The 14,608-nt window shown below is 34.4% G+C and overlaps 1 protein-coding gene across 4 annotated transcripts in view; it reads right to left on the bottom strand.

The window, feature by feature from the left end:
* The window catches only part of IMMP1L (inner mitochondrial membrane peptidase subunit 1), a 105,557-nt gene that overhangs the window by 45,785 nt on the left and 45,164 nt on the right, over positions 1-14,608 (bottom strand). For all 4 annotated transcript variants that reach the window (XM_033119876.1, XM_033119877.1, XM_033119878.1 and 1 more), the window contains exon 5: positions 13,492-13,618. In XM_033119876.1, coding sequence (XP_032975767.1) covers positions 13,492-13,618 — 127 coding nt within the window. The remainder of the gene's footprint in view (positions 1-13,491; positions 13,619-14,608) is intronic.

The following is a 14,608-nucleotide window of genomic DNA, read 5'->3' as shown; positions in this document are numbered from 1 at the left end:
TAAATTTTAAAGCATTAAAAGAACGCTTAAATCATTCTTCTTTTTCCTTTCTACGTCAGAGGTTTCCTTCCTGAGCTATGATAAAACCCAGTCTAGGCTGGACAAAAGAATCAAGTCTCTCTAGTTATCAACTATACTTACTGATGGCTAGGTAAGTGCCTCTTTTATAATACAAGCAACAAATGTAATTGCCTCATGGCCTGTGGGTGTCCACTTAACAAAAGAGGCTTTTGTGACCCATCCCCCAGGTGTTACCTTTCTTGATTCAAGTGAAATCTGATGAAAGAATCCACAATATCAAATAACACATTTACTAAACTATAATCAAACTCATTAAGCAAAGAATATCTAAGAAAAAGTTATGACTGAAGAGTAAGATATTTGTGTTTTTGACTTTTCAAAAAAACTGAAAAGCCTAGTACCATATTTTGTTTTTAATTATCCCTTTGTTTGCCAGATATTTGATAACTTACAACCAGCAAAGGTAAGGGTGGGCACTGGCCCTACTATTGCTCATGCCTCTTTAATGGTTCTTCTCGAATGACTGGGAATAAAAAGGAAACAATAGTTATTAAAAGAAACAAACAAAAATCATAAAGGCAAGGAAAGGGGCAAAGTGTTTGGAATTCTTTTTTGACATGATTATTTTTTCATTTTCCTGAATTATATAGGAAAAGGCAAAGCACACACATTTTATGAAAGCAATCAGAAAGCCTAGTTTCTTTTTGGAAAAACAAACAACAGTATATTTAATCTTAAAAGTATTTCAATTTCCAAATATATTTTGAAGAGTTTGTTTTGTTTCTCATGGAAGGATAAATATGAAATATAAAATACATAATTTCCCTGCCCAGGAAAAAAATCCACATAATGAATGTACATTCATAACATGTCATTTTAGTCTAATTAATAATACTCAAATAATTTTATGTTTTTTATGTTACCATCTTCCAGATAAACAGAACCAAGTCAAATTACTATACCATTGTGTGGTTAATGCATATTCTGCTTAATCATGATATGTAACCAAAATGTAGCATGGTATGATACTATGCACAGAAATTACTAGAGAGAATATTTGGAAAATGAAATAATTTATTAATTATACAGTTCTAAAAGAACGTCATAAACCCAATTTTTTTTTCTGACTCATGCAGCAGCAAAATTAGAAACACCACCATTAAATAACTGTTGGAGTTTATCCTTCCTATAACAACCAACAAAAGCTATAAACAAAGACATGTATGTCAAAGTGAAGCATTAAATCCCCCAAAAGGCAATCAAGTAGAAGAGCTTTTAAGAACAAAAAGCTGAGAAAACATCATTAATCTTTAATTTTAAAAAATGGGAGTGTCTCAAGTGTCAGTTTTGGGTATCTCTGAAAGCAAACTTAAAGGAACAGTTTCACTCATCTTCTATTTTCATTGACACTCTTCTTGCCACAACTTCTGCCCACATTTGTCTGCCTGAGTGGAATATCTGGATTCCTGATGGAGGTACTCCCAAATGCTAGATACATGACAAAGGGATTAATATTTTAAGGACCAGGCAACAGTTCACACAGTGATTGTTTCAATGGATACTATTTCTATGCAATCCTGCTCTTTTTCTCTCCGTTTAAATTCTGACTTTATACTATCTGCATCATTCCTGGAGACTGTTATTGTCCTTCCCTACTTAAAAATGGTGCCACCTTAGGTTCATAGCCAATTAGTACCAAAGAGGAATTTACGCAAAGTCCAGTAAGCTATACATACAGCACTGGAGTGGGGGTAATGATGGAGGATGCTTTTTACTAACAACCTCTATTTCATAACTGAGCATCTCCCTGCTGCGTAGGTTCAGAGCTTAGTCTAAGACTTGACTTGCTCATTCTCACGGCTTTTGCAAGCTAGATTCCTTCATCTTCTCCCTAAATGTTCAATACCATCCAGCCTGAATTAGGAATCTGACGGGTTGCTCAGCATAGTGGTGAAAGAGATACAGTCCACAGTCATAGTCTAGAGTTCTAAATGTTGCTCTGCTACTTAGTAATTAAGCACCTTGCACAGGCTATTTAAACCTCATCTATACCACTGGGACTAACAAGTGCCTTACAGAAATATTCTGAGAACCAGTGAAATAACACATAAGGCTCCTGGCACCCAGTAAGCACTCACTAAATATTAGCTATTGTTATTAGCAGTTGCCCCAGCTGCTGATATGAATGATGCCTTCTTTGTTCCTCATCTTCCTATGCAGTCGACTCAGAAATCTGCAAAATGAACTGTGCTTTGCAATTTTACTTTGGGTATGTTTTTGGTCATTTTCTTTTATACTGTATTCAATTACATAGATCTGGTATTAGCCAAGACTTTGAATTGAATCCAGTATAATTTAAAATGTACATTAGTTGTGAATAGCTACCATAATTATGTTAACTGATTTAATAAAACTCAGTTTTAAGACCAAATCATCCAAATGTATTAAAGACTAACATTTTTATTCTTTTAATAGGCAGCTTCATCAAGCAATGTTTATTAAATACCAAATGCTTAGGCTCTCCCTTATGACGCATTCATTTCTTCAAAACCATCTACCAACTAGTCAGAAGGTAGAGGAAGGGGCAGAAGGTTGGGACTGGAGCCAGTAAACAGACCCTTCCATCCTAGCCACTTGATACTAATGTCCCATTCCTACAGAATTTTTTTCCTAGGATGATGTATTATTTTGCTCTCTGACTTCTTTTCTTGTATCATAATACAATGATACCTGCTTTGGTTTTAGATTACTATTTAAAAGAAGCCTCTTATAGTCTAATTTCAAGACTATATCTGTACTTTGATTTTAATATAACCTGATGTAGACCCTGGTTCTCATATTCCAAAAGATGAGCTAACTTAATGCAACACAGGGTATTTCACAGACTAGTAGAATATAGTGTTAACTACATAAATAATGAGTTTTCCCATGCTCTCCGAAAATGTCTAAATAGTTGGTAAATCAGATGCATACTGTACAAATTATATACTAATACGTTTCCACCAAAATTTTGATTCCTGAGACTTCAAAGAATTCTTCTCAACGTCAAACTCATCCCTATATGAATTTATTACTGTAGATCAATCTCTGTAGCTCTTTTCAATTTTCTGTGGCCTTTGTATAACTACTTCATATAAAAACTGGCTAAAGAACTGACTTACAACGAAGTGGTATTAGAAACAGAATATCAGGGATAGAAAAGAAACAATTAAATATGTACATCATTTTGTACTTGATGTTACTTATGCCTTTAAAAAAAGAAAAAGCTTTGTATTGCATGTTTTTCTTTGACAGACAGACATTCTCCTACTTGTGTTTTATTCATCAAAACTACAACTCTAATGTTCCATACCCTGGAAGTTATTTAGAATGAAATCTAGCTTTGTGAATACAAAATTGCAAATTAGGTAGGTAGATGACAGATGACATTTTTTGTAATGGTGTAAGATACAAAGAGAACAGCTGAAGATATTTAAAAAGATTGATCTCCAAAGGCTGAGAGCATCAAAACATTGTTTTGATTAAGAAATCATGAAAATATACTGTGGACATCAAGGAGGGAATAGCATAGCATCCAGATGTCATTCTAGGAAAGCACTTGTTTTTTTCCCCCACTTCTTATAATAATTTAATTACCATTGTATTAATTTAAAATATCATCTATCTTAGGCTTATTTAGTAGGCTTCTATACTACTCAAAAATTGAATATATCTTCTGTCCATTTCCCAAATTAACATCTCCCCCACGGTCCCCTATTTTAATATACCATGACCCCTATTACTAAAGCCAGAAACTTGAGTCAACTTTAAGCCTTTCAATTCCATGTCTTCCAGTATCCAATCCTGTCAAGATATTATTACCTTAATCTTTTTCCAGAACTCTGTACTGCTTTCCATTCTTAATGTTATTATGTCAGTTTGTTTTACAGCCTATTAACTGGTCTTCCTACCTCCAGTCTCTCTTACTCCAAACCATCTTCTATTAGTCTACACTAATATCAGGGTGATCTTTTCAAAACTAAGTGTAATAATATCCCCCTGCTTGAGATATACAAGGAACTGAGACCTGTTTACCGTTTCATTTTTATCTCCTTTCACTACCCACCCCTCCTACTATATGTTTCAGACACAGGGACTTACAGGGCAGCTGCCCAAAGCACAATATGCACTTTCCCTGTAGACTTGAGTATTCAGCTTGCTTTGGCTAACTCCTACTTATCCTTCAGAACTTTAACTCAGGTTTCACCTCCCCAGTCTGGACTAATCCTACTCACCCCAGTCTAGATAAATACACTCGTGTCTTCTCATAGCATTTTGTATATTGTTCTCTTATACCATGTAATCATTCCTTGTCTGTTCCTCCAGCTTGACTGCAAGATCCTAAAACTGTACTGTCCAGTATGGTAGCCACTACTAACACATGTGGCTACTTAATTATACAAATTATATAAAATTAAAAATCCAGCTCCTCAGACACACTAGCCATGATTCCTGTGCTCAATAGCCACGTCTACCTAGTGGCTACCATATTGGACAGTGCAGATACAGAACATTCCATTGTTGCAGAAAGGTCTATTGGACAGCAGTGCAGGCAGGGAGGTACTTAATCTACTCACCATGGTGCTGGTGGCCCTCAAGTAAGTGCTCAATAAATGTTTGTGGACTTAAATGCATGAATAAATAAAAGTAAAAGAAAAGCTGTGAAGTTAATGTCAGGCAAATTTTGCTCACTTGTGTAGCCTCCTGAAGGCCATTTAAATCATCTATTCCACCCCCCAAATCCAGTGGGTTCCAGCTGCTCTGAGGCACAGCTAAATCCCTGAATGTGGCACTGGTTTGGAGTTAGGTATATTTGCAGCTAGGGTCTGAGGTTCACATCAGTCTTTATCTCTAAATCTACTTTGACTTTCTTTACAAATTTCACATCTCTTCAGAAGACATGTTTCTCTAATCCTTCCTGGCTGAGAGATTCATACACACAATTTATAAGAAGCATATCAGAATCTTAAATTGATTTTAGAATTTAAAATTACCCTGTAGCTTTAAGTACTTTGTCTCCTTTCCTGTTAGCTCTGCATGTGTGTCTAGTGGGCATGCAAGCACCAACTGAGCCAAACTAAATGATTCCTAAATTTTCTTAAAAATTAGAAGTTATAAAAATTCTAATCCAGGAGGAAAGCATTCTCACATATCTAGGTTAGCAATACAGTGGCTTATAACCAATTTACTATCTTTAACTGTTTTATAACATGCATACCTGCTTTTATATCTGTTGTCCCTCTTTTCCAATCTTACTTTAAGTAGAAAATAGGTTAGTAGAATGAGAATGCTTTTATGGACTAAGATTAAATGGGTCACAGAGACCTGTAGAATTTTAATTCCCTAAAGTGGTAACACAGAACTTCATTTAGTTGCTTATTTCAAAAGACATTTGAACATGTTCCACCTAGTGAACAGCAGCTTTCTAGCAGACCACTGTATCATATTAGGAAGCCACACGAAACAAGAATATATTCTCTTTCCTACTATCAGAGATGGAGCCTGCTTCAGATGCTGACATTGAAAAGCAGCATTACAATTTCAGTCTTAATTTCCCATACTTACTTTTAGGCAACTTTAAAGTAAAGTAGTCTCATAACTTGCAGATAAAAGTACATATAATATTTGAATTTTATTGAATTGCACAACTACCTAGATTCACACCAGTGGCACTGACTTTCCAACTTTGAGTTGGAAACTCAGACCAACTTTGAATGGTTAAAATATTTTTAGATAAGCAACATATATTAGTTTCAGGAAGACTAGCTAATCTTTCAGTGGAATCACTGATCTTCATACATACATACATATATATATATACCGGGGATGCCAAAAAAATGTATACAAATGGACACTTCAGTCAACGTTGCTCAAGCAGCAGTTCGCCATAATCAGAAGTGTCTGCACGCTGATGGTAACCACTCTGAGCACCTCTTGTAATTGCAGAAGTTAAATGTGACTTCTGTTCATCTTTTATTATTGGTATATATTATTACAATTTTAATAGTTTTTTCCTTTCTAAAAATGTGTATGCATTTTTTGGCACCTTCTATTTATATATACTCAAACATATATAAGATAAAACCCATTTCTACAAAATAAAATTCTATAAACTATATATTTTTGTTAAACTAAGACCAAATTCTCCTGAAAATGTTCAGAGAACACATCAGAAAATGCTTAAGTTGTGGGGACTTCAAAGATGATTCTTAGTGTTAACATCAGAAGAAAAACACCTCAGAATTGTAAACAATAAGTCAAATTTATCTTCAAAATTGTGTTAACTATAGGATGAAAAAGTCACGTCATCTCCGCAGTGAACTTCACTTTAGCAAAAAAGTAAACATATTTCCTCCACATCAGCTGCAATCAAGGCATTAGCCGTATGCCATGATTGATTAACCTGGAGGCCGTTGCTGAGAAATGGATGTGTAGCACAGGTTTTTATCACTACAGTCTGCAAAAAGCAAGTCGCTTGTTTAGATACCCTTGTTGTAATAAGTGACATTATTAGGTAGGTCTTCTATTTAAATGACAGAAGGATTTAGTGTATCAGCAGCTTACAATAAACAAGACCTTTCAATCTGATGATTCCTCTCCCTACAGAAGTACTTTTTCTGTTTATAATACAAGTGGTAATAGAAGGCCATATGGTTGTGACTTTTAGCTAAAGTAAATGACATTTAAACAAACAGAAAAACAGCATTAGGATATTCAAGGATCTGAACTATAACCTAAATACACAGTGCACATTAAGGGGCTATTACTGTCAACTATATAAAGTGACCGTTTTCTAATGCTGTCAAATTAGTGAGATTGTTTTTCAGTTTGTCAATCAGTTTTATTTAAGTATTTTCCTGTATACTATAAAACAGCTTTATTACTGGCATACTGTCCCATTTCCAAGTTCTTTTTAAGAACACTAAACTACCAGTACATCCTGAGAACATTCAATCAATTCTTTCTGAAATGTAAAATTGTCTCTGGTCCTTACTTTCCCACCGATAACAATAATGATGTCATTCTTTAACATACTCTACAACTCAAAAAGGAAAAATGTAAGAAATACATCCTTATTCACCTACCATCAGCCTACCGTGGTAAAAGACCACTATCATTTGATGAACACCATTTCATTTTTTGTGTGTAACACTGGACTCTATTACACATTTTATTTGGTATCAAGAACCAAAATGCTTTAAATAGCTTGATATTTTGATAGATCAATAATAAAAGTAAAAACAATTTTTCTAATAACTACAGATATGTTTCCTTTAACAATAGCAAAAGACTGCTATGATTTAACTGCAGGAATATACTGAAATATTCATATATTTCTAGTAATAGGTCCTTTTTCAATATAGAGTAACTGCTATGGTTGAGAAACTAAAATTCAATACATAAAATTTTAATTTTGGAAGATTTTAAAAAATGATTATTTGTTTTGTAATGAACAACTACTGGAAAGCAAAGGTTGACAAAGAAGCAGTTTATCAATTACAGGTAACAACTTTAGCCATTGTTAATCTGCCAACTAATAAAAGGATCAAAGAACAAAATAATCTGTATAGTATAATAATTAAATATGTCCAAAAGGTACATGCATTTCTGCTGAAATACAGAAAACTCATTTCCTCACAACCTAATTAGTAGGTACTGCATGTTACAAGGGTGACTTACAAGGGTACCACCATAGCATTTCTGAAGCACCAGACTTTCCCTCAAAGTAAGAGCAAGATAGGTCCAGGGTTCCTCAGAAGATTTAGACCAAGTTCAGGGTATTCCAAACTGATAGGTCAATTCAGAGCCAAGTGAATTTTCAGTCTGCTTAAAGAAAGGGCTGGAAAATATCATTCAGTCCATATAGAAGTCACTTGGGGAAAGGAACACTTAGCACTCTGCTGTCCTGATAACAAAACAGGGACATTCCAATATTTTCTGCACCTTTCATCTGCAATTACAGAAGGTGATCAAACAGCCCTACCATGGAAGTAGCTTAGCTTTCAAGTCTTCTCTGAAGACTAGCATGACCACAGATTGGCCAATTCACTGGGAGCCTATAGTGTGGTGAGCCCCAGGAACTCCTATCTTACTGAAAAACAGTAACATAATGTACTTACTTGAGAGCAAGTTTGCAGTAGAAACTAAGAGAAGAAACTGGGGAGAAGCAGAATAGAACTAGAACAAAACATGGTCAGACCCTATTCACATATACATTTGTCCACCCTGCAAATATTTTTTAAGTACCAATAGATGCCAAATCAGAGTTTAGGTGCTGGGGAATCAGTTGTGATCAAAACAAATACCTGCCATCAAGAACCTTCTAGAGAAAGGGTCAGCAAACTTTTTCTGTGAAGGGCCAGATAGTAAATAGCCTAAGCTGTGCAAGCCATATATAGTCTGTTTTAGTGAAAGCAGCCACAGACAATATATAAATGAAAACTATGCCTGTGTTCTAATAAAACTTAATTACAAGAACAGGCAGCAGGAAGAATGATCGTGTAGGGTCTTGTAGACCATCCTAAGGCTTATGGCATTTATTATAATGAGATGGGGAGCCAGTAGAGTCTTTGAGCAGAAGAGTGATGTTCCTCTTAAAAAGCATCATTATTCAAAAGGATTATTTCAGCTACTATGTAGAAAATAATCAGTGGGAAGGTAGGAAGGCAAGAAGATGGGAAAGATATAAGCAGAGAGAGCAGTTCAGAAGGTACTGCAAGAAAACTACAGACAGATGAATTTGCCTTGCAACAGATGGTAGCAGTGATGGTGGCAAGAAGTGGTCTAATTCTGATTGTATTTAGAAGATACCATCATCATGATTTGCTAATGAACTGGATGTGGGGTGAAAGAGGAAGACAGTCATGGATGACTCCATGGTTTATGACCCGAGCGAGCAGAAAAATAAGAGTTAACACCTTTACTGCGATGGGAACAGGTGTAGGAGGAGCCAGTTTGGGGAGGAAAACCAGTTTAGTTTTGGACATGTTGAGTTTGAGATGACCATTATATACTGAAGTGGACATATTAGGCAGATTTTAGATACATGGTTCTGGAGTTCAGGAAAGAAGTTGCGGTTGATATACATAAATTTAGAAGTTAAATTAGACAGTATTTAAAGGTTGATATACATAAATTTAGAAGTTAAATTAGACAGTATTTAAAACCGTAAGACAGGATGAGGTCACCTAAATTGAGTATATATAAACAAGAGAAGAAATTTAAAATGTGAACTCTTAGTTACTCCAATGTTTTGAGGAGCCAACAAGGAAACTCAGAAGAAGCAGAAAGATAGGAAGAAAACCTAGAGCGAGTGTTGTTCCAAAATCTAGGGAAACTGGGTTTTGAGAACAACTGTTTCAAATACTAACAATTGTTCAGGTAAAATGAGGACAGAAAGTTGACCAGTGGATTGACAACACAAATCATTGGGACCCTTGCAAATGAAGTGGTAGGGACCCAAGCCTAACTGGTAAGTTCAAGAGAGAACAGGAAGTACAGAGTGGAGTCAGTACACATGCACTAGTCTTTCCTATTGGTGCATGTGGAAAAGGAGTTTGTTTAGATCAGAGATTTTTTAGCATGTTTGTTTGCTGACAGGGACTTCCTATTATTTCAAAATGCCTAACTATACCACAGTTACACTCTGGATTAAAATCACAGTCCTGGACTATCTACCATACAATGGTATCCTCAGAAAGATAAAGTGTTTCTCTTTGTCTCTTCATTAGCTTTATAACAAAATTTTACTACATTTCCTGAGTCCTGGTCCTCTATCTCCTACATTAAATAGGCTTTTACTTTGCATTTTGCCTACTGTGCAAACCAATAGGAGAATGCCAGTTTATTTTATGTATTTTCTATTTTGCTAAATGTTTCTACTTCCAACTAAATTATTTTTGGCAAATTAGTGGCTTCTAGCAGCAAACTAAGGAATTCCTGTAGTATAGGAAGGCAAGTTACTCAAGAAGTTGGAGCTGAGTACAATATGTTTCCTTTGAAAAGAGTCACAAATTCATCTCATATCCTAGTAGCCAGTGCTCAGCGCATAACGCAAGAATTATTGGACTCAATACCATCTAAATAAAATAAGCAAAACCCACTGCAATAGAACCTTCATACGGACTATTTAGTTTCCAAATGCTTAATGTAAAAAATAAATCATAGTTCCTAAGTGTTGCATGCCACTTGGACTTTGAGAACTCTGGAATGAATTAAATAGTTCCACATCACTTAACCAATGATCTGTTTATATTCTTTTTTGCCAACTTAGGAACAATGCTATTTCTTTCATATGCTAAACTCTATATTGTAGGTTCCAAATGACGATGTTGGTGTTTTGCTTTCTGAAGCACATACTTAGAGAATAAATGTTTTTTGCCTGGAATTCAAAACATTTAATATTCATCATCTTTACTATGCAGTTCAATCAAGATCTGAATAGTAATGTCTTCATCTTATAAACAACAATTTTTCTAAGAGGATGCATAGGTAAGGGGGAGAAACCCATTTCATAAAATACAGCGCCAGTGTGCTTCTGAGATAGCTAAAAATGGGAACAGACCCTGCAAACAGTTTGGATATCTCTTCAGAGTACTCCAAACTTGGATGAATTTTTGTTATAAATCACCTTGATTAATGGAACACATTTGCTAAAGTGCTTTTGTAATAGCTACAGAATTCTTATGGCTTGAAAAACCCAGCCTAAAAAACTGGTGGGGGTGAGGAAACCTTCAAAAATCACTGGCTTCTCTTTCAGAACCAATACTACCCCTGATCAGAAATAGTTCCCTTTCTTTTTAAAAACAATAAAGACAAATGCATTTTAGGGAAGTACAATTTGAGGCGATGGGAGTAGAAGTAATAATAGATAAGTAGAGGATACTTTGGGAGGAGAAGTAGTGGCATGGTAAGGAGTATAGATTCTGGATGGAGCCAGGCTACTTGTGTTTGAGTTCCAACTGTTTTCTCACTGTTTGAAGTTGGGCATTTTATTTAACCTTCCTGTCTTTAATTTACCCATCTGTCAAATACTACTACTACTACCTACCTCATTGAGTTGCTATTGTGATGATTAAATAAATTAACCCTTGTAAAGAGTTTCAACAGTGTCTTGTACAGAGTAAACACATTAAGTGTTGGCCAATATTATTACAATTATGTTTGTACACTTATAAAGATGCAAGCCAAAGTGAATGGGATACACCTGGAATAAAATGGCAGTGTCCTTTAATTTATCCATTCATCAACATAAAAATCAATGAATGTTTTTCTTAAATAGAATATTCAAAAAATGTATATCTTACAGTCCTCTGATTGTCTTTTCTGATTACTTAGCAGACATTTTGTCTAACTCCTTTTGTCCTGATATTCCTCTTCTAATAACCCTTAAAAAGAAATCAACAACATTGGTTTGGATACTATCATTTATATGTTTTATTGTTCTCTCTGTTGACAAAACTATTTCTAGTCTCAAATATATGCAGAACCAAAGCAATTCAGAAGTGATTAGAACGTGTTGTGAAAGGACAACAGTCCTATGAAGGAGAAACTATTATATAAAAATCTGACATTTTTGAAGAATAAAAGCATAGTGTCCCTGATGAAGTCCATAGAAAAACAGATTACCTGATACCACACTATCGTCTTAAACATTATCACCATCAGCTAACAATCCCTAGTATGTTTAACATTATAGCAATAAACACCAAAAACATTTACACAGCTGAACCATAGTCTATTATGGATGGTAAAAAAAAATAAACAGATCGATTATGTAATAGTCTATTGACCAAACTTACTCATAGGGCAATCAGAAGCTATTATAGTTCAAAATAAATTTAATCATATGCTTACACTGGAGATGAAGATAAAGGTAAAGTTAGTTAATAGTTGTAATAGGTGTAATAATTTGCTAGTGACATAAATTTTAAATAAAAGTTCAAAATTAAGTTATTATAAAACTAAGAATATATGCTTAGTAAACAAAAGGCCACCCTTCCCCACCACAATCTCTGTCATACCATGTTTCCTCGAAAATAAGACCTAGCCGGAACATCAGCTCTAATGTGTCTTTTGGAGCAAAAATTAACATAAGACCCAGTATTATATTATATTATATTCCCAGTCTTATAGTAAAATAAGTATAATAAGTATAGTATAGTATAATAAGACTAGGTCTTATATTAATTTTTGCTCCAAAAGATTCATGAGAGCTGATTGTCCGGCTAGTCTTATTTTCAGGGAAACATGGTAGCAGCCATATGACTGGGGAAAGGAGGTAACACATTACAGCTGCTCTCCATTCCCATTCCACTGCTCTTGCTCTTTTTTTCTAACTGGATAGGCAAGTTGACTAGACCAAAGGTATACACAATTTCTATTCTAAATATTTAAATCAGATTTTAAAAAACTAAGCAACAGGCTTGATTTGATTTTACCAGATTTTCCTTTTAAGAAGTCAGTTGAAAAACTTTCTTGGCCATGATTCCAGATGGCATTTAGTTGCCACATCTTCTTTGTCTCCTCTAATCTATGACAATTCCTGTCTTGCCTTGTTTTCCATGACCCTGACCCTTTTGAGTAGTGGTCAGTTATGTTGCGGAATGACCCTCAGTTAGGGTTTGTCTGATGTTTTCTCATGATTAGACTGAGGTTATACCTTCTTTTGCAAGAACACCACAAAAGTGATGTGCCATATGTACTTACAAGAAGCAGAGTACAGCATTAGGAATAGAGACAGTAGAAATGTAATGGCTGTGTGCACTGTCAGAGGGTTAGTGGATGGGGGAAGGGGGGTTCACACAATGTGAGGGATACAAAAGATAAACGTCTAAGTATTACTTTGTCTTGTGCACCTGAAACTAATAAAAAAAAAATAGAATTTGTATCCAGAAAGCTTTAGCTCATGTCAACCATAACCGTATTATAAATGACAAATGTTTCTCTAATAAAAGTTCTGTTAGGAAAAAAAAAAGTGATGTGCCTTTCTCAGTGCTTCAATTCAGGGGCTACGTTATGCTGATGCATCTTGTTATTGGTGAAGTTAACCCTGATCACTCAGTTAAGGTGGTATCTGCCAGGTTTGTCTTCTATGTAGTTATTATTTTTCCCTTTGTAATAAATATCCTGGGGAGAGATACTTTGAAACTATGCAAATATACTATTTTTCCTCAAAATTTTGCCTGGTATTTTGACATGCATCGGTGAATCTTGCCTACAACAATTATTACTGCAATGTTTATATAGGGTTTTAAAAAGAACTGAAACATAAAATATAATACCCAAATGGTTCCTGATACAAACATACTTAAATTCTACTGAATGCAGCACTTTAACTTATATTCAAAATACAAATGTTTTCTTTTGTGTTTTCAATTAATGTTAATACACTATGATACCAATGAATAATATAATTAAAATGTTACTTACATAACTACGGCTTTTAAAGAAATCTGATGGACTATTGGTGAGGATTTTGTCTCCTTCCAACCCAATTACTCTTTTACAAATATTTGATTTTGGATCGCTTGGGCTTTTTGCTATCACAATGTCACCTCTGAAGGAAAAAAGTCAAAGAAATGTCAGTGTTATTTATTAAGTATAAACACATGCATGGCATTGCTATAATACTTTTATACAGCAACTTGAAGCCACACCCTTTATCCTGTCGCATACAGACCCTCCCATACATTTACCAACTTTGAGAACCTTTGTTAGAATCCAATAATGGGAGGGATGGAAACACTATTAGAAGATTCTAAAATTTCTATTAATTCCATAAGAATTATCTTCTTTCACTGTATCTACTATGTTTCTTCTGTGTCGGAAATTTTGGAACCAAAACTATGGAAAAGCAATTCTATGTAAACACTACCAAATTACCTAAGTAAATTTTACCGTCTAACCAGTAAGTACTACTGATGGACTCTACAGCACATAAAAAGGTAGAAACATCATCTATGTTTCCCTGGAGCTCAAAGTATTGAGGAATTACAGCATATAAATTATATAACCCAGATAACTTACAATGCAGTCAAAAAGACTTATATTTAAGGGAAAATATCAGAAGACACAACTAAATAAAATGCCAAAAGCTACTGAAACATACACTACAAAAAAATAAGTAAATTGGCATGATTCGTAGAAGTAACAATCTACATGTATTAGAAGAATAAAAAAGATTTTTAAAAGTGGAAAGGAAGCAGACAAAAATGTAGGACTAATGCCTCAACCAAACAGAACAAAATGTTCTTTCTGCTAAAATGAAAAATAAGTGAATTCTGTTGACTAACACATTTGAAAGGATTTAATATATTTACTTATTATCTGTACCTAGTTTCAGAAACAATTTGATGTTAATAATTAAGATGCATATATAAAAATAATATTAAAAGCCATAAATATAAAGGAAGATGATGGTTAACTCAAAAACCTAGTTATCGCTATATATATTAAAATGAATTCTAAATTTTTGGTAGCCATGTCAAAAAAGAAATTATGATTAATTACATGGCAATCATTAACTAATAAAATTAATTTTAGTTTG

Source organism: Rhinolophus ferrumequinum, chromosome 11 (genome assembly GCF_004115265.2).
Source record: "Rhinolophus ferrumequinum isolate MPI-CBG mRhiFer1 chromosome 11, mRhiFer1_v1.p, whole genome shotgun sequence".
NCBI lineage: Eukaryota > Metazoa > Chordata > Mammalia > Chiroptera > Rhinolophidae > Rhinolophus > Rhinolophus ferrumequinum.
This window is presented reverse-complemented; position numbering and strand designations above follow the sequence as displayed.